The 18,870-nt window shown below is 45.3% G+C and overlaps 2 protein-coding genes and 1 long non-coding RNA gene across 4 annotated transcripts in view; 2 read left to right on the forward strand and 1 right to left on the reverse strand.

The window, feature by feature from the left end:
* The window catches only part of osbpl10b (oxysterol binding protein-like 10b), a 130,764-nt gene extending 112,283 nt beyond the window's left edge, over positions 1–18,481 (reverse strand). Inside the window, exons 1-3 of the mRNA XM_052515870.1 lie at positions 18,147–18,481; positions 7,104–7,279; positions 4,850–4,929 (exon numbers count right to left, since the gene is read on the reverse strand). Of these exons, the coding sequence (XP_052371830.1) occupies positions 4,850–4,929; positions 7,104–7,279; positions 18,147–18,391 (501 nt within the window). The 5' untranslated portion in view covers positions 18,392–18,481. The remainder of the gene's footprint in view (positions 1–4,849; positions 4,930–7,103; positions 7,280–18,146) is intronic.
* On the forward strand, positions 5,969–6,746 carry LOC127928683 (uncharacterized). Its single transcript, XR_008131786.1, has 3 exons — positions 5,969–6,030; positions 6,107–6,200; positions 6,683–6,746. It is a non-coding gene; the product is annotated as an uncharacterized LOC127928683 (long non-coding RNA).
* Positions 18,482–18,496: 15 nt separating the features above from the next.
* Positions 18,497–18,870, forward strand: part of gpd1l (glycerol-3-phosphate dehydrogenase 1 like) — a 35,540-nt gene continuing 35,166 nt past the window's right edge. Inside the window, exon 1 of one of the 2 annotated variants that reach the window (XM_052515871.1) lies at positions 18,497–18,606. In XM_052515871.1, the coding sequence (XP_052371831.1) occupies positions 18,548–18,606 (59 nt within the window). In that variant the 5' untranslated portion in view covers positions 18,497–18,547. The remainder of the gene's footprint in view (positions 18,607–18,870) is intronic. The other variant, XM_052515873.1, reaches the window with a different exon arrangement.

Genomic DNA, 18,870 nt, shown 5'->3' on the forward strand with positions numbered 1-18,870 from the left:
GCACTTCCTGGTTAGACCTATCATATAAACAGCACTTCCTGGTTAGATCTATCATATAAACAGCTCTTCCTGGTTAGGCCTATCATATAAACAGCACTTCCTGGTTAGATCTATCATATAAACAGCTCTTCCTGGTTAGACCTATCATATAAACAGCTCTTCCTGGTTAGGCCTATCATATAAAGAGCACTTTCTGGTTATATCTATCATATAAACAGCACTTCCTGGTTAGACCTATCATATAAACAGCTCTTCCTGGTTAGACCTATCATATAAACAGCTCTTCCTGGTTAGACCTATCATATAAACAGCTCTTCCTGGTTAGACCTATCATATAAACAGCACTTCCTGGTTAGACCTATCATAAACAGCTCTTCCTGGTTAGGCCTATCATATAAACAACACTTCCTGGTTAGGCCTATCATATAAACAGCACTTCCTGGTTAGACCTATCATATAAACAGCACTTCCTGGTTAGACCTATCATATAACCAGCTCTTCCTGGTTAGACCTATCATATAAACAGCACTTCCTGGTTAGACCTATCATATAAACAGCACTTCCTGGTTAGACCTATCATATAAACAGCTCTTCCTGGTTAGGCCTATCATATAAACAGCTCTTCCTGGTTAGACCTATCATATAAACAGCACTTCCTGGTTAGACCTATCATATAAACAGCACTTCCTGGTTAGACCTATCATATAAACAGCACTTCCTGGTTAGACCTATCATATAAACAGCTCTTCCTGGTTAGACCTATCATATAAACAGCACTTCCTGGTTAGACCTATCATATAAACAACACTTCCTGGTTAGACCTATCATATAAACAGCACTTCCTGGTTAGACCTATCATATAAACAGCACTTCCTGGTTAGACCTATCATATAAATGATATGCCCCACTGTATCGATATGTCTGTTTTAAAACAAGCTAATGATCTGGTTGTACTATGAAACGTGACGGTAGCATGAATTATAATAGTGTTCCTGGAATGAACGTGAAACTGGGGAGGTTACATCAAATACTGGAACTATACAGATGCCGTATTTTAATTTGATCAGATCAAATCAGACTTTATTTGCCACATGCGCCGAATACAACAACTGTTGACTTTACCGTGAAATGCTTTACTGACAAGCCCTTAACCCACAGTGCAGTTCAAGAAGAAGAAAATATTTACCAAGTAGACTAAAATAAAAAAAGTAATAATAAAAAGTAACACAATAAGAATAAAAATAATGAGGCGATATACAGGGGGTACCAGGAGGAGTAGCAGCAGTGTACAAGAGGGGAGGGGGGGGGTGTCAATGTAAATTGTCCGGTGGTGATTTTTATGAATTGTTCAGCAGTCTAATGGCTTGGGGACAGAAGCTGTTATATAGCAGGAAATGTCTTGAACAACAGGAAATGTCTTGAACAACAGGAAATGCCTTGAACAACAGGAAATGTCTTGAACAACAGGAAATGCCTTGAACAACAGGAAATGTCTTGAACAACAGGAAATGCCTTGAACAACAGGAAATGTCTTGAACAACAGGAAATGTCTTGAACAACAGGAAATGTCTTGAACAACAGGAAATGCCTTGAACAACAGGAAATGCCTTGAACAACAGGAAATGTCTTGAACAACAGGAAATGTCTTGAACAACAGGAAATGTCTTGAACAACAGGAAATGCCTTGAACAACAGGAAATGCCTTGAACAACAGGAAATGTCTTGAACAACAGGAAATGCCTTGAACAACAGGAAATGTCTTGAACAACAGGAAATGCCTTGAACAACAGGAAATGTCTTGAACAACAGGAAATGTCTTGAACAACAGGAAATGTCTTGAACAACAGGAAATGCCTTGAACAACAGGAAATGCCTTGAACAACAGGAAATGTCTTGAACAACAGGAAATGTCTTGAACAACAGGAAATGTCTTGAACAACAGGAAATGCCTTGAACAACAGGAAATGCCTTCAACAACAGGAAATGTCTTGAACAACAGGAAATGCCTTCAACAACAGGAAATGCCTTCAACAACAGGAAATGCAAACTGGCCGTGGATTCAAGGTTTTAAAATACTTATAAAGTTTGTCATTTCCACTTTAAAATGTCAGACTTGATTTGCCCAAAACAAAACAAAAATGTAGAGTAATTATAATCCACGTCACAATTCACATTTCCTGTTGAAGCAGGTTTATTTTTTCCTGCTGTAGCAAACTGACTCGAATTACGATACGGCATCTGTATGATATTTCAACCTCCTTCTAGTTTCTCCAGTATTAGAATTCTTACAGGCTTTCCTTTCTAGGGCAAAACAGAACCACGTCCGACCCCATTGACTCAGTGGTCTTGGCAGTGCACTTTGTGGACAGAAAAACGATTCCAAAATAAATAAATAAATAAACATTTAAATGTCAGCGCAGCACCTGCCTGTATCAGCAGACTATCAGGCTGCTCGTCACCAAGGTCTGCTTCCCATATGACACCCTGGTACCTAAAATAGTCAAACAGGAAGTGATTTCCCTGCATTTGATTCAACTGTTGACATTGGATTGATACTTATCTAAACATTATAAACTGGGTGGATCGAGCGTTGAATGCTGATTGGCTGACAGCCGTGATATATCATACTACGGGTATGACAGAATGTTTATTTTTACTGCTCTACTCATGTTGGTAACCTGTTTATTATAGCAATAAGGCACCTCGGGGGTTATTGGTATATTGGCCATATACCACACCCCGTTGTGCCTTATTGCTTAGTATGTACAGGGAGATGCAGTCTGATGACTGGAACGAATTGCAAAAATCTCTGAAGCTGGAGTCTTATATCTACCTCTCTAACTATATCTAACTTTAAGCATCAGCTGTCTGACCAGCTTACCGATCACTGTACCTGTACACAGCCCATCTGTAAATAGCACACCCAACTACCTCATCCCCATATTGTTACTTATCATCTTGCTCTGTTGCACCCCAGTATCTCTACTTTCACATCGTCATCTGCACATATATCACTCCAGTGTTTAATTGCTAAATTGTAATTATTTCGCCTCTATGGCCTATTTATTGCCTTTACCTCCCAACTCTTCTACATTTGCACACACTGCTCATCGATGTTTCTATTGTGTTTTTGACTGTACGTTTGTTTGTGTAACTCTGTGTTGTTGTTTGTGTCGTATTGCTTTGCTTTAGGTCTCAGTTGTAAGGTCAGGTCTCAGTTGTAAATGAGAACTTGTTCTCAACTGGCCGACCTGGTTAAATAAAGGTGAAATAAAATAAAAACTAACTAAAGATTCCCTTAGAGGAAGGGAAACAGCAGTTAACCATGGTCACTTGTTCGTCTATAATTCTCTGTTGTAACAAAGTGCTGATGTTCCAACCTTTGATCTGTTTAACTGACACTAAATGTCTGTCAGTGTTGAATGTTATGGTTCAAGTTTGGCTCCAGACTGGGGCCGGGGACTCCAGACTGGGCCGGGGACTCCAGACTGGGGCCGGGGACTCCAGACTGGGCCCGGGGACTCCAGACTGGGCCGGGGACTCCAGACTGGGGCCGGGGACTCCAGACTGGGCCGGGGACTCCAGACTGGGTCGGGGACTCCAGACTGGGGGCCGGGGACTCCAGACTGGGCCGGGGACTCCAGACTGGGGCCGGGACTCCAGACTGGGCCGGGGACTCCAGACTGGGCCGGGGACTCCAGACTGGGGCGGGGACTCCAGACTGGGCCGGGGACTCCAGACTGGGGACTCCAGACTGGGGGGACTCCAGACTGGGGGCCGGGGACTCCAGACTGGGGCGGGGACTCCAGACTGGGCCGGGGACTCCAGACTGGGGCCGGGGACTCCAGACTGGGCCGGGGACTCCAGACTGGGCCGGGGACTCCAGACTGGGCCGGGGACTCCAGACTGGGGCCGGGGACTCCAGACTGGGCCGGGGACTCCAGACTGGGGCCGGGGACTCCAGACTGGGGCCGGGACTCCAGACTGGGCCGGGGACTCCAGACTGGGCCGGGGACTCCAGACTGGGCCGGGGACTCCAGACTGGGGCCGGGGACTCCAGACTGGGCCGGGGACTCCAGACTGGGGCCCGGGGACTCCAGACTGGGGACTCCAGACTGGGGGGGACTCCAGACTGGGCCGGGGACTCCAGACTGGGCCGGGGACTCCAGACTGGGACTCCAGACTGGGGGGGACTCCAGACAGGGCCGGGGACTCCAGACTGGGCCGGGACTCCAGACTGGGCCGGGGACTCCAGACTGGGGCCGGGGACTCCAGACTGGGCCGGGGACTCCAGACTGGGCCGGGGACTCCAGACTGGGCCGGGGACTAGGCCCCGTTAAGACATTTACTCTGCTTCTGATCTGGAGGCCCTGTTGCAACTTGTAATAAAAACAGGATTCATTTATCAACTCCTTTATTATTCACCTGGAAAAACCCTTTGGAATAGTGCACTACTTTTAACTAAAGCCCTATGGGTCCTAGCGGGTCAAATGAAGTGCACTAGATAGGGGATAGGATGGCATTTGGGATTCTAGAATGTCAGAGACGAGGAGCAGAGAAGGTGAAACTAGCAGAAGGTCTGTGATTCTAGAATGTCAGAGACGAGGAGCAGAGAAGGTGAAACTAGCAGAAGGTCTGTGATTCTAGAATGTCAGAGACGAGGAGCAGAGAAGGTGAAACTAGCAGAAGGTCTGCTTCCTGACCGTGATGATTAAAAGACAAAACGTTGCTATTCCCATTTCTCCCCTCCTCTATTCCCATTTCTCCCCTCCTCTATTCCCATTTCTCCCCTCAGCCTATAGATTCTACAGTATGTAAAGGATGAGGTGGTATAGTCTATAGATTCTACCTTGGCACTGGAGTCAGAGTGGCGCCGGGCACAGAGCTGCATCTGACTCATCCACAGCTGCTGTTCCCCAGTGTCCGAAGCTACAGAGAGAGAGAGAGAGAGAGAGAGAGAGAGAGAGAGAGAGAGAGAGAGAGAGAGAGAGAGAGAGAGAGAGAGAGAGAGAGAGAGAGAGAGAGAGAGAGAGAGAGAGAGAGAGAGAGAGAGAGAGAGAGAGAGACATTACTGTAGAGTGTAGGAGCTGAAGATGCACACACTAGTAGTCTCTCTAGTCTCAACATACCTCCATATATAGATCATTACAGTATGTCTCAACATACCTCCATATATAGATCATTACAGTATGTCTCAACATACCTCCATATATAGATCATTACAGTATGTATCCAGTCTCAACATACCCCCAAATATAAAGCATTACAGTATGTCTCTCCAGTCTCAACATACCTCCATATATAGATCATTACAGTATGACTTTAGACCAGAGCCCTATATAGTGCACTACTTTAGACCAGAGCCCTATTCCCTATATAGTGCACTACTTTAGACCAGAGCCCTATTCCCTACATAGTGCACTACTTTAGACCAGAGTCCACCCTATTCCCTACATAGTGCATTACTTTAGACCAGAGCCATATGGTGGAAATGTTGTGGTTTTGATCAAGATAAAAGCTTCTTTGAAACATCAGTCTAACATGGTTAGTGGTTGTTATTGGAGGAGACACAAGAGGAAACCTGTGGTTGAGAGAGGTGGAGGAGATTTAAGAGGAAACCTGTGGTGGAGGAGATTTAAGAGGAAACCTGTGGTTGACAGAGGTGGAGGAGATTTAAGAGGAAACCTGTGGTTGACAGAGGTGGAGGAGATTTAAGAGGAAACCTGTGGTTGACAGAGGTGGAGGAGATTTAAGAGGAAACCTGTGGTGGAGGAGACACAAGAGGAAACCTGTGGTTGAGAGAGGTGGAGGAGATACGAGAGGAAACCTGTGGTTGACAGAGGTGGAGGAGACACAAGAGGAAACCTGTGGTTGACAGAGGTGGAGGAGACACAAGAGGAAACCTGTGGTGGAGGAGACACAAGAGGAAACCTGTGGTTGACAGAGGTGGAGGAGACACAAGAGGAAACCTGTGGTGGAGGAGACACAAGAGGAAACCTGTGGTGGAGGAGACACAAGAGGAAACCTGTGGTGGAGGAGACACAAGAGGAAACCTGTGGTTGACAGAGGTGGAGGAGACACAAGAGGAAACCTGTGGTTGACAGAGGTGGAGGAGACACAAGAGGAAACCTGTGGTGGAGGAGACACAAGAGGAAACCTGTGGTTGACAGAGGTGGAGGAGATTTAAGAGGAAACCTGTGGTTGACAGAGGTGGAGGAGACACAAGAGGAAACCTGTGGTTGACAGAGGTGGAGGAGACACAAGAGGAAACCTGTGGTTGACAGAGGTGGAGGAGATTTAAGAGGAAACCTGTGGTTGACAGAGGTAGAGGAGATTTAAGAGGAAACCAGGAAACCTGTGGTTGACAGAGGTAGAGGAGATTTAAGAGGAAACCTGTGGTTGACAGAGGTAGAGGAGATTTAAGAGGAAACCTGTGGTTGACAGAGGTAGAGGAGATTTAAGAGGAAACCTGTGGTTGACAGAGGTAGAGGAGATTTAAGAGGAAACCTGTGGTTGACAGAGGTAGAGGAGATTTAAGAGGAAACCTGTGGTTGACAGAGGTAGAGGAGATTTAAGAGGAAACCAGGAAACCTGTGGTTGACAGAGGTAGAGGAGATTTAAGAGGAAACCTGTGGTTGAGAGAGGTAGAGGAGATTTAAGAGGAAACCTGTGGTTGACAGAGGTGGAGGAGACACAAGAGGAAACCTGTGGTTGACAGAGGTGGAGGAGACACAAGAGGAAACCTGTGGTTGAGAGAGGTAGAGGAGATACCAGAGGAACCCTGTGGTTGACAGAGCTGTTGCAGAGGGAAGGATGAGATAGCCTGGTCCCAGATCTGTTTGTGTTGTCTGCAGAAGTTGGTAGGACACAGCAACAGATCCTGGACCAGCCAGGCTAAGAGAAGTATAATAACTGTCTAATAACATCTGTAGAGTAACAGACATCCTCTCCACGTACCTCTTGAGTTTTGTAATCTGGTCCAGGATCTGTCTGTGGTGTCTGCAGAAGATGGTGAAACACAGCAACAACAGATCCTGGACCAGCCAGGCTAAGACAAGTATAATAACTGTCTAATAACATCTGTAGAGTAACAGTCCACATACCTCTGAGTTTGTAGGCCTCTCCAGTGGCAGAGTGGACTGTGAACATGTGCGGTAGCTCATCGCTGAGGGCCACAGAGGCCCCTATGAGAGGCAGAGATCCCCGAGGCTTCTGATTCTTACTGTGCTCATTCACAAAGTACTGCAGCTGACCCATGTCTGGATCCAACACAAAATACCTGCAGGAGGAGACAGAACACAAAGAAAACCATTGGTACAAAACAATAACGCTTACTCAGAAATGGAACAGAGTCTAAAATAGGGAGGGAGGGAGGGAGGGAGGGAGGGAGGGAGGGAGGGGGGGGAGGGAGAGGGGAGGGAGGGAGGGAGGGAGGGAGGGAGGGAGGGAGGGAGGGAGGGAGGGAGGGAGGGAGGGGGAGGGAGGGAGGGAGGGAGGGAAGGAGGGAAGGAGGGAGAAGAAGGAGAGAAAGAGAGATGGTGGGGACGAATGGACCAGAGGGAGAGGACGGAAGGAAAAACTGTAAAATAGCATAGCTATGATGAATAATTTAAATCAATGTTTTGACAAACATCCTGCTGCCTCCTCTCTGAAGCTCCGAACCCATTGTACAGCAGCAACCCCATTTGACTGGGAGAGAGAGAAAGGGAAAGAGAGAGAGAGAGAAAGAGAAAGAGACAGGGGGTGAGAGGGTGTGAGAGGGTGTGTGTGTGTGAGAGAGAGAGAGAGAGAGAGAGAGAGAGAGAGAGAGAGAGAGAGAGAGAGAGAGAGAGAGAGAGAGACAGGGAGAGAGAGGGAGAAAGAAAGAGAGAGTGGGGTGAGGGTGAGAGAGGGACAGAGAGGGAGATAGGGAGAGAGAGAGAGAGAGAGAGAGAGAGAGAGAGAGAGAGGGAGAGAAACAGGGGGAGAGAAGCCTACAAACCTGACTCAGTTACTAGATAGTATCTAAACATACCAGATATCTGGTCAGATAGTATCTACATTACTGAAACATTCCAGATATCTGGTCAGATAGTATCTACATTACTGAAACATACCAGATATCTGGTCAGATAGTATCTACATTACTGAAACATACCAGATATCTGGTCAGATAGTATCTACATTACTGAAACATACCAGATATCTGGTCAGATAGTATCTACATTACTGAAACACACCAGATATCTGGTCAGATAGTATCTACATTACTGAAACATACCAGATATCTGGTCAGATAGTATCTACATTACTGAAACATACCAGATATCTGGTCAGATAGTATCTACATTACTGAAACATACCAGATATCTGGTCAGATAGTATCTACATTACTGACACATACCAGATATCTGGTCAGATAGTATCTACATTACTGAAACATACCAGATATCTGGTCAGATAGTATCTACATTACTGAAACATACCAGATATCTGGTCAGATAGTATCTACATTACTGAAACATACCAGATATCTGGTCAGATAGTATCTACATTACTGAAACATACCAGATATCTGGTCAGATGGTATCTACATTACTGAAACATACCAGATATCTGGTCAGATAGTATCTACATTACTGACACACTGAAACATACCAGATATCTGGTCAGATGGTATCTACATTACTGACACATACCAGATATCTGGTCAGATAGTATCTACATTACTGAAACATACCAGATATCTGGTCAGATAGTATCTACATTACTGACACATACCAGATATCTGGTCAGATGGTATCTACATTACTGACACACTGAAACATACCAGATATCTGGTCAGATAGTATCTACATTACTGACACACTGAAACATACCAGATATCTGGTCAGATAGTATCTACATTACTGACATACTGAACAGACACCAGAAACATATACATTTTCATATTAGTATTTTTTCATACTGGTCCCCCTTGGGAATCGAACCCATAACCCCGGTGTTGCACGCGCCACATTCTACCCACTGAGCCACATGGGACCATCATCACCATCATTACTGATATCCTGTTATCTCTGAACCCAGGACCTCACTGACACAGTGAAGAGACAACACAGAGAGACCTCTGGTTAGTATCAGCCTGGTAGACACAGTAACATACATGAACAACGTGGAATACCTGACAAAGCCCTGATAAAGCCTTCTATAAGCAATAAGAACCCGAGGGGGTGTGGTCTATGACAAAGCCCTGATAAAGCCTTCTATAAGCGATAAGAACCCGAGGGGGTGTGGTCTATGACAAAGCCCTGATAAAGCCTTCTATAAGCAATAAGAACCCGAGGGGGTGTGGTCTATGACAAAGCCCTGATAAAGCCTTCTATAAGCAATAAGAACCCGAGGGGGTGTGGTCTATGACAAAGCCCTGATAAAGCCTTCTATAAGCAATAAGAACCCGAGGGGGTGTGGTCTATGACAAAGCCCTGATAAAGCCTTCTATAAGCAATAAGAACCCGAGGGGTGTGGTCTATGACAAAGCCCTGATAAAGCCTTCTATAAGCAATAAGAACCCGAGGGGGTGTGGTCTATGACAAAGCCCTGATAAAGCCTTCTATAAGCAATAAGAACCCGAGGGGGTGTGGTCTATGACAAAGCCCTGATAAAGCCTTCTATAAGCAATAAGAACCCGAGGGGGTGTGGTCTATGACAAAGCCCTGATAAAGCCTTCTATAAGCAATAAGAACCCGAGGGGGTGTGGTCTATGACAAAGCCCTGATAAAGCCTTCTATAAGCAATAAGAACCCGAGGGGGTGTGGTCTATGACAAAGCCCTGATAAAGCCTTCTATAAGCTATAAGAACCCGAGGGGGTGTGGTCTATGACAAAGCCCTGATAAAGCCTTCTATAAGCAATAAGAACCCGAGGGGGTGTGGTCTATGACAAAGCCCTGATAAAGCCTTCTATAAGCAATAAGAACCCGAGGGGTGTGGTCTATGACAAAGCCCTGATAAAGCCTTCTATAAGCGATAAGAACCCGAGGGGGTGTGGTCTATGACAAAGCCCTGATAAAGCCTTCTATAAGCAATAAGAACCTGAGGGGGTGTGGTCTATGACAAAGCCCTGATAAAGCCTTCTATAAGCAATAAGAACCCGAGGGGGTGTGGTCTATGACAAAGCCCTGATAAAGCCTTCTATAAGCAATAAGAACCCGAGGGGGTGTGGTCTATGACAAAGCCCTGATAAAGCCTTCTATAAGCAATAAGAACCCGAGGGGGTGTGGTCTATGACAAAGCCCTGATAAAGCCTTCTATAAGCGATAAGAACCCGAGGGGGTGTGGTCTATGGCCAATATGCCACGCCTAAGGGCTGCCCTTAGGCCCGATGCAACGCGGAGTGCCTGGATACAGCCTTTGGCCATGGTATATTGGCCATAGTCTAGTGGTTAGAGCGTTGGGCCAGTAACAGAAATGGTTACTGGATTGAATCCCTGAGCTGACAAGGTAAAAATCTGTCCTTCTGCCCCTGAACAAGGAACATTGTAAATAAGAATTTGTTCTTTTAACTGACTTGCCTTGCTAAAAAAAATGTGTTTTTAATAAATAAACCACAAACGGGTTACCAACTTAATTAGAGCAGTAAAAATATATGTTTTGTCATACCCGTGGTACACGATCTGATATACCACGGCTGTCAGCCAATCAGCATTCAGGCCTCGAACCACCCAGTTTTATAATAAAGCAGAAAATAGATCATTTGGCCGTCGACTCTTGGATTTAATTTCCGCTCAGAAAAAAAGCATCAGATTATGTATTGAGGTATTCTCCTTTAGAAACATCAGCATTTAAAAGACGTTGAGGAAGCCTGAGAGGCTGCTTGATGAGACCCATTGAGGACAGTTAAAACTATACCCAACTCAGAGCAGGTTCAATAAGGAATGTGGGCTAATTATAGCAGATGGAGCTGTGTATTATAAATGAGTGACACTACAAACATGTTGGGGTTTAGAGTACTGTCTCTCTGTCTCTCTGCACGCACACACACACACACACACACACACACACACACACACACACACACACACACACACACACACACACACACACACACACACACACACACACACGCACGCACGCACGCATACACACGCACACACGCACACACACGCGCACACACACACACACACACACACGCACAAACAAGTGGGTCACAATCTCTCTATTTTTGTTTTATCTCTCTCTATATCTCCTTATCTAGCCCCACGCCTATCTCCCTCAATCTCTATCTCCTTATCTAGCCCCACGCCTATCTCCCTCAATCTCTATCTCCTTATCGATCCCCACCACTATCCCCCTCTATCTCACTCCTTGTTTTATCTCTCTCTATATCTCCTTATCTAGCCCCACGCCTATCTCCCTCAATCTATATCTCCTTATCTAGCCCCACGCCTATCTCCCTCAATCTCCTTATCTAGCCCCACGCCTATCTCCCTCAATCTCTATCTCCTTATCGATCCCCTCACTATCCCCCTCTATCTCTCTCCTTGTTTTATCTCTCTCTATATCTCCTTATGTAGCCCCACGCCTATCTCCCTCAATCACTATCTCCTTATCTAGCCCCACGCCTATCTCCCTCAATCTTTATCTCCTTATCTAGCCCCACGCCTATCTCCCTCAATCTTTATCTCCTTATCTAGCCCACGCCTATCTCCCTCAATCTCTATCTCCTTATCTAGCCCCACGCCTATCTCCCTCAATCTCTATCTCCTTATCGATCCCCACCACTATCCCCCTCTATCTCTCTCCTTGTTTTATCTCTCTCTATATCTCCTTATCTAGCCCCACGTCTATCTCCCTCAATCACTATCTCCTTATCTAGCTAGCCCCACGCCTATCTCCCTCAATCTTTATCTCCTTATCTAGCCCCACGCCTATCTCCCTCAATCTCTATCTCCTTATCGATCCCCACCACTATCTCTCTCTATCTCTATCTCCTTATCTAGCCCCACGCCTATCTCCCTCAATCTCTATCTCCTTATCTATCCCCACCTCCTTGTTTTATCTCTCTATCTAATGTGTGGTTTGTCCTATATTTACAGTGGGGAGAACAAGTATTTGATACACTGCCGATTTTGCAGGTTTTCCCTACTTACAAAGCATGTAGAGGTCTGTAATTTTTTATCATAGGTACACTTCAACTGTGAGAGACGGAATCTAAAACAAAAATCACATTGTATGATTTTTAAGTAATTAATTTGCATTTTATTTACGTATCATCATGGAGTAGTATCTACTGTTACATTAGGGTTATAACCATGTTAATCTATCATCATGGAGTAGTATCTACTGTTACATTAGGGTTATAACCATGTTAATCTATCATCATGGAGTAGTATCTACTGTTACATTAGGGTTATAACCATGTTAATGTATCATCATGGAGTAGTATCTACTGTTACATTAGGGTTATAACCATGTTAATCTATCATCATGGAGTAGTTACATTAGGGTTATAACCATGTTACATTATCATCATGGAGTAGTTACATTAGGGTTATAACCATGTTAATGTATCATCATGGAGTAGTATCTACTGTTACATTAGGGTTATAACCATGTTAATTTATCATCATGGAGTAGTATCTACTGTTACATTAGGGTTATAACCATGTTAATGTATCATCATGGAGTAGTATCTACTGTTACATTAGGGTTATAACCATGTTAAATTATCATCATGGAGTAGTTACATTAGGGTTATAACCATGTTAATGTATCATCATGGAGTAGTATCTACTGTTACATTAGGGTTATAACCATGTTAATCTATCATCATGGAGTAGTATCTACTGTTACATTAGGGTTATAACCATGATAATGTATCATCATGGAGTAGTATCTACTGTTACATTAGGGTTATAACCATGTTACATTATCATCATGGAGTAGTATCTACTGTTACATTAGGGTTATAACCATGTTAATCTATCATCATGGAGTAGTATCTACTGTTACATTAGGGTTATAACCATGTTAATCTATCATCATGGAGTAGTATCTACTGTTACATTAGGGTTATAACCATGTTAATCTATCATCATGGAGTAGTATCTACTGTGTGGGGGAGAGAGAGAGAGAGAGAGAGAGAGAGAGAGAGAGAGAGAGAGAGAGAGAGAGAGAGAGAGAAGAGAGAGAGAGAGAGAGAGAGAGAGAGAGAGAGAGAGAGAGGGAAGAGAGAGAGAGAGAGAGAAGAGAGATTGTTTTAAGGGAGACAATTCATTCTGAACTAATGTATCCTGTCATGTGCCAAAACCACTCTCACGTCAGAGTCTGACAGACCGAGGCAGATGCACCTCCACTGGGTTTGGCTACAGAGAGCTCTACATCTCACATCCCTACTGATTGGCCCAGTACAGAGAGCTCTACATCTAACATCCCTTCTGATTGGCCCAGTACAGAGGGCTCTACATCTCACATCCCTACTGATTGGCCCAGTACAGAGGGCTCTACATCTCACATCCCTACTGATTGGCCCAGTACAGAGAGCTCTACATGTCACATCCCTACGGATTGGCCCAGTACAGAGAGCTCTACATCTAACATCCCTTCTGATTGGCCCAGTACAGAGGGCTCTACATCTCACATCCCTACTGATTGGCCCAGTACAGAGGGCTCTACATCTCACATCCCTACTGATTGGCCCAGTACAGAGGGCTCTACATCTCACATCCCTACGGATTGGCCCAGTACAGAGGGCTCTACATCTCACATCCCTTCTGATTGGCCCAGTACAGAGGGCTCTACATCTCACATCCCTTCTGAGTGGCCCAGTACAGAGAGCTCTACATCTAACATCCCTTCTGATTGGCCCAGTACAGAGGGCTCTACATCTCACATCCCTACGGATTGGCCCAGTACAGAGGGCTCTACATCTCACATCCCTTCTGAGTGGCCCAGTACAAAGAGCTCTACATCTAACATCCCTTCTGATTGGCCCAGTACAGAGGGCTCTACATCTCACATCCCTACTGATTGGCCCAGTACAGAGGGCTCTACATCTCACATCCCTACTGATTGGCCCAGTACAGAGAGCTCTACATCTATCATCCCTACTGATTGGCCCAGTACAGAGGGCTCTACATCTCACATCCCTACTGATTGGCCCAGTACAGAGGGCTCTACATCTCACATCCCTACTGATTGGCCCAGTACAGAGGGCTCTACATCTCACATCCCTACTGATTGGCCCAGTACAGAGGGCTCTACATCTCACATCCCTACTGATTGGCCCAGTACAGAGGGCTCTACATCTCACATCCCTACTGATTGGCCCAGTACAGAGAGCTCTACATCTCACATCCCTACTGATTGGCCCAGTACAGAGAGCTCTACATCTCACATCCCTACTGATTGGCCTAGTACAGAGAGCTCTACATCTCACATCCCTACTGATTGGCCCAGTACAGAGAGCTCTACATCTCACATCCCTACTGATTGGCCCAGTACAGAGAGCTCTACATCTCACATCCCTACTGATTGGCCCAGTACAGAGGGCTCTACATCTCACATAAGAGTGTGTATCAGGAGGAGGAGGAAGAGGGGGAGGAGGAGTGTGTATCAGGAAGAAGAGGACACAACACATAAAAGCCCTTCTGTCAAACCTTCTGGCCACAACACATAAAAGCCCTTCTGTCAAACCTTCTGGCCACAACACATAAAAGCCCTTCTGTCAAACCTTCTGGCCACAACACATAAAAGCCCTTCTGTCAAACCTTCTGGCCACAACACATAAAAGCCCTTCTGTCAAACCTTCTGGCCACAACACATAAAAGCCCTTCTGTCAAACCTTCTGGCCACAACACATAAAAGCCCTTCTGTCAAACCTTCTGGCCACAACACATAAAAGCCCTTCGGACAGGATTGAAACCACAATGTTACAATTACTGTGCTGAGATATAACTGTCAGAAATGCTTTATCAAACAGTTTGTTGGCTCCGCTGCCTGCCCCCCGCCCCCGAAGAAAAAAACAATGGAAAACAGAAAACAGTGTGCAATATTGAGACAGGAGGATGTGTCAGAGCTGATTTCAGTATCACATTTGACTTCTTTTGTTTCAGTTGAGAACTGAGAGAAAGTGAGCCAAACATTCACATAGGAACAGACATCGTTAAAAGTTCAAAGAGCAGTTTGAATAGAGCACAGCGGGGCACAGGAAGCAAACCTGGAAAGTCAAACCCGCTGATCTCATTTTAGAACTCATGCAGCCAGGTTCTCAGGTATTTCTCTGGCATTGTGTTAAAAACAGTCTGAATATTTGTTCCGGTCCTTGGTTATCACCTAGACTAGAATGTTCATATTGTTAAACGTGTAACAACCATGTGGTTGTACGGAGTGCAGAATTTTCTGGAATTCTCCCCATATCACATATTTATCACACTAATAAAACACACGCAAACACATGCCAAGTGAGAGATGGAGGGAGAGAGAGAGAGAGTTTCGGAGAGAGAGAAAGTTTCAGAGAGAGAGAGAAAGAAAGAAAGACAGAAAGAAAGAGAATAAGAGAGAGAGAGTTTCAGAGAGAGAGAGAGGGAGAGAGAGTTTCAGAGAGAGAGAGAGAGAGAGAGAGAGAGAGAGAGAAAGCGAGAGAGAGAGAAAAAGAGAAAGAGAGAAAGAGAGAGAGAGAGAAAGCGAGAGAGAGAAAGCGAGAGAGAGAGAAAAAGAGAAAGAGAGAAAGAGAGAGAGAGAGAAAGAGAGAGAAAGAGAGAAAGAGAGAGAGAAAGAGAGAGAGACAGCCAGACAGAGTGAATCAGTCAGTAACCAACAGAACACTGTGATCCGAGCTCATTACACGACTGGCTGCTCTCTCTATCGATCTAAACACACAGTGACACACACACACACACACACACACACACACACACACACACACACACACACACACACACACACACACACACACACACACACACACACACACACACACACACACACACACACACACACACACACACACACACACACACACACACACACACACACACACACACTAGCAGTGTGCCAGAGATGGGAGAGGGGCTTTCCTGTTAGGGATCATTGATTTTCCTTCAGATCCCACCACCCACCAGACCTAATCCAAAGCAACAGCGTGTCTCTGTCCCAAATGGAACTCCATTACCTACATAATGTAGTCAGAGCCATAGGGCTCTGGTCTAAAGTAGTGCACTATGTAGGGAATAGGGCTCTGGTCTAAAGTAGTGTACTATGAAGGGAATAGGGCTCTGGTCTAAAGTAGTGCACTATGTAGGGAATAGGGCTCTGGTCTAAAGTAGTGCACTATATAGGGAATAGGGCTCTGGTCTAAAGTAGTGCACTATAGGGAATAGGGCTCTGGTCTAAAGTAGTGCACTAAAGTAGTGCACTATAGGGAATAGGGCTCTGGTCTAAAGTAGTGCACTATGTAGGGAATAGGGCTCTGGTCTAAAGTAGTGCACTATGAAGGGAATAGGGCTCTGGTCTAAAGTAGTGCACTATGTAGGGAATAGGGCTCTGGTCTAAAGTAGTGTACTATATAGGGTAAGTCGCTCTGGATAAGAGCGTCTGCTAAATGACTTAAATGTAAATGTAAATGAATAGGGCTCTGGTCTAAAGTAGTGCACTATATAGGGAATAGGGCTCTGGTCTAAAGTAGTGCACTATATAGGGAATAGGGCTCTGGTCTAAAGTAGTGCACTATGTAGGGAATAGGGCTCTGGTCTAAAGTAGTGCACTATGTAGGGAATAGGGCTCTGGTCTAAAGTAGTGCACTATGTAGGGAATAGGGCTCTGGTCTAAAGTAGTGTACTATATAGGGAATAGGGCTCTGGTCTAAAGTAGTGTACTATATAGGGAATAGGGCTCTGGTCTAAAGTAGTGCACTATATAGGGAATAGGGCTCTGGTCTAAAGTAGTGCACTATAGGGAATAGGGCTCTGGTCTAAAGTAGTGCACTATATAGGGAATAGGGCTCTGGTCTAAAGTAGTGCACTATGTAGGGAATAGGGCTCTGGTCTAAAGTAGTGCACTATGAAGGGAATAGGGCTCTGGTCTAAAGTAGTGCACTATATAGGGAATAGGGCTCTGGTCTAAAGTAGTGCACTATGAAGGGAATAGGGCTCTGGTCTAAAGTAGTGCACTATGAAGGGAATAGGGCTCTGGTCTAAAGTGGTGCACTATGAAGGGAATAGGGCTCTGGTCTAAAGTAGTGCACTATATAGGGAATAGGGCTCTGGTCTAAAGTAGTGCACTATGAAGGGAATAGGGCCTGTGTGTTGGTAGACAGGTCTACTGAACAAGTGTAAAAAGGTCTATTCACTCTGAATGAGTTCAGTAATAGAGATGCAAAGGGCAGTGAAATAGAGTCTGTTGTTGTCCCCCATCGCAGACTGTCAACCTATCACCCTGGAGCTCTCCCACAGCCCGGGACCATCTGGCTCTGAACATGAAATCATTCCCAAAACAACTGTTCCGCTATATCAGCAAAACCCTGTTCCTGTCTGAGTCCGCCTTCATGTCCGCCATCTCAGTGCCTTATCTCTATGACTTGCTTTCATGACGGAAGGCAGTGCGACCACTTCACAAATAATTCACTAAACTATAGAATAGAACAGAATAGAACATGAAAACAGTATTTATATATTATGTTAATGGTCATCACTTGTGTTGTTGCCAACAACAACAACAACTGTGTTCTAGTAAACACGGCAACGGGACGGAAAATGCCTTGTCGTGCAGCAACGCAAAGCGACGCTCCTCTCGGTTCAGTCCTGTGCGTTATGACATCTTCATCAATCAGCTGATCAATGACGGAGAATGTGATCCGCCCCGCCCCCCCCCCTTTTTTGTAACTTCTGTTATCAATAGATGTGACAAGATACGAAAAAAATAGTTGAAAATTAAATAGATAAAATTGATATTTAATATCGAACCGAACTTGTTGTGAATAGATAAGATTAAATGAGATTTAAAAAAAATATATATGTGAAATGAGATGACTTTCTAGCAGACACAACTGATCAACAATGGCACCAAACTCGGCTAATAGCCACTATAAAACTACGTCTGTTCTACGGCGTTAGTATGCGTCCGCGTATAACGCCTTGGACCAGAGCTAGACCCCCTGAATAGGCTACTGTACCTGTTCTGCCATCCCTGTAGCAGGTTGGTGTATTTATTGAGGACCCCCTCCAGGCGCCGCTTGTGGGTTTGATGCGGAGTAGACGCGCTGCCCCCGGACACCCCACCACGGCTGCCTGCGGTGCCTGCCTCTGAGCCCAGGCTGTGCGGACACGAACCGCCAACTCCTCGGTCCGAACACCGTGCGGCCGGATTCCCATGGTAGGATGCGGGGTTGATCGTGTTGGAGCCTGGGTGCTTGTCCATAGTTGAGATTTAGGCTCAAAATAAGATTGTCTTGTTTTAGAAGGTGGAAAACCGAACGAGAAGAAGATCGAATGCAGTGGAGATTCCAGAACAGGGTGATGACCACATTCTCCGTTAGTGCAGCTTCTTGGAGAATATGAACCCCTGTACTGACTTATGCTGAGAGAAGAAGAGAGAGGAGAAAGAGGGGTATTCCGTGTCTTGCTGCGGTGTTGGTGTGTGGCTCTGGTTTCTGCGTTTTTTTTTCTACTGGAAATCCCAGGGTTGGTCACTCCCTTTGACTGCCAGCCAACCACGATACCGATTACCTCTAGAATACAGGGCTGTATGCAGGGCTATATGCAGGGCTAGATGCAGGCTAGAATACATATGCAGGGCTATATGCAGGGCTAGAATACAGGGCTATATGCAGGGCTACAGGGCTATATGCAGGGCTAGAATACAGGGCTATACTAGCAGGGCTACATGCAGGGCTAGAC

The sequence above is a fragment of the Oncorhynchus keta genome, unplaced genomic scaffold (genome assembly GCF_023373465.1).
Source record: "Oncorhynchus keta strain PuntledgeMale-10-30-2019 unplaced genomic scaffold, Oket_V2 Un_scaffold_3464_pilon_pilon, whole genome shotgun sequence".
In the NCBI taxonomy this organism is placed as follows: domain Eukaryota; kingdom Metazoa; phylum Chordata; class Actinopteri; order Salmoniformes; family Salmonidae; genus Oncorhynchus; species Oncorhynchus keta.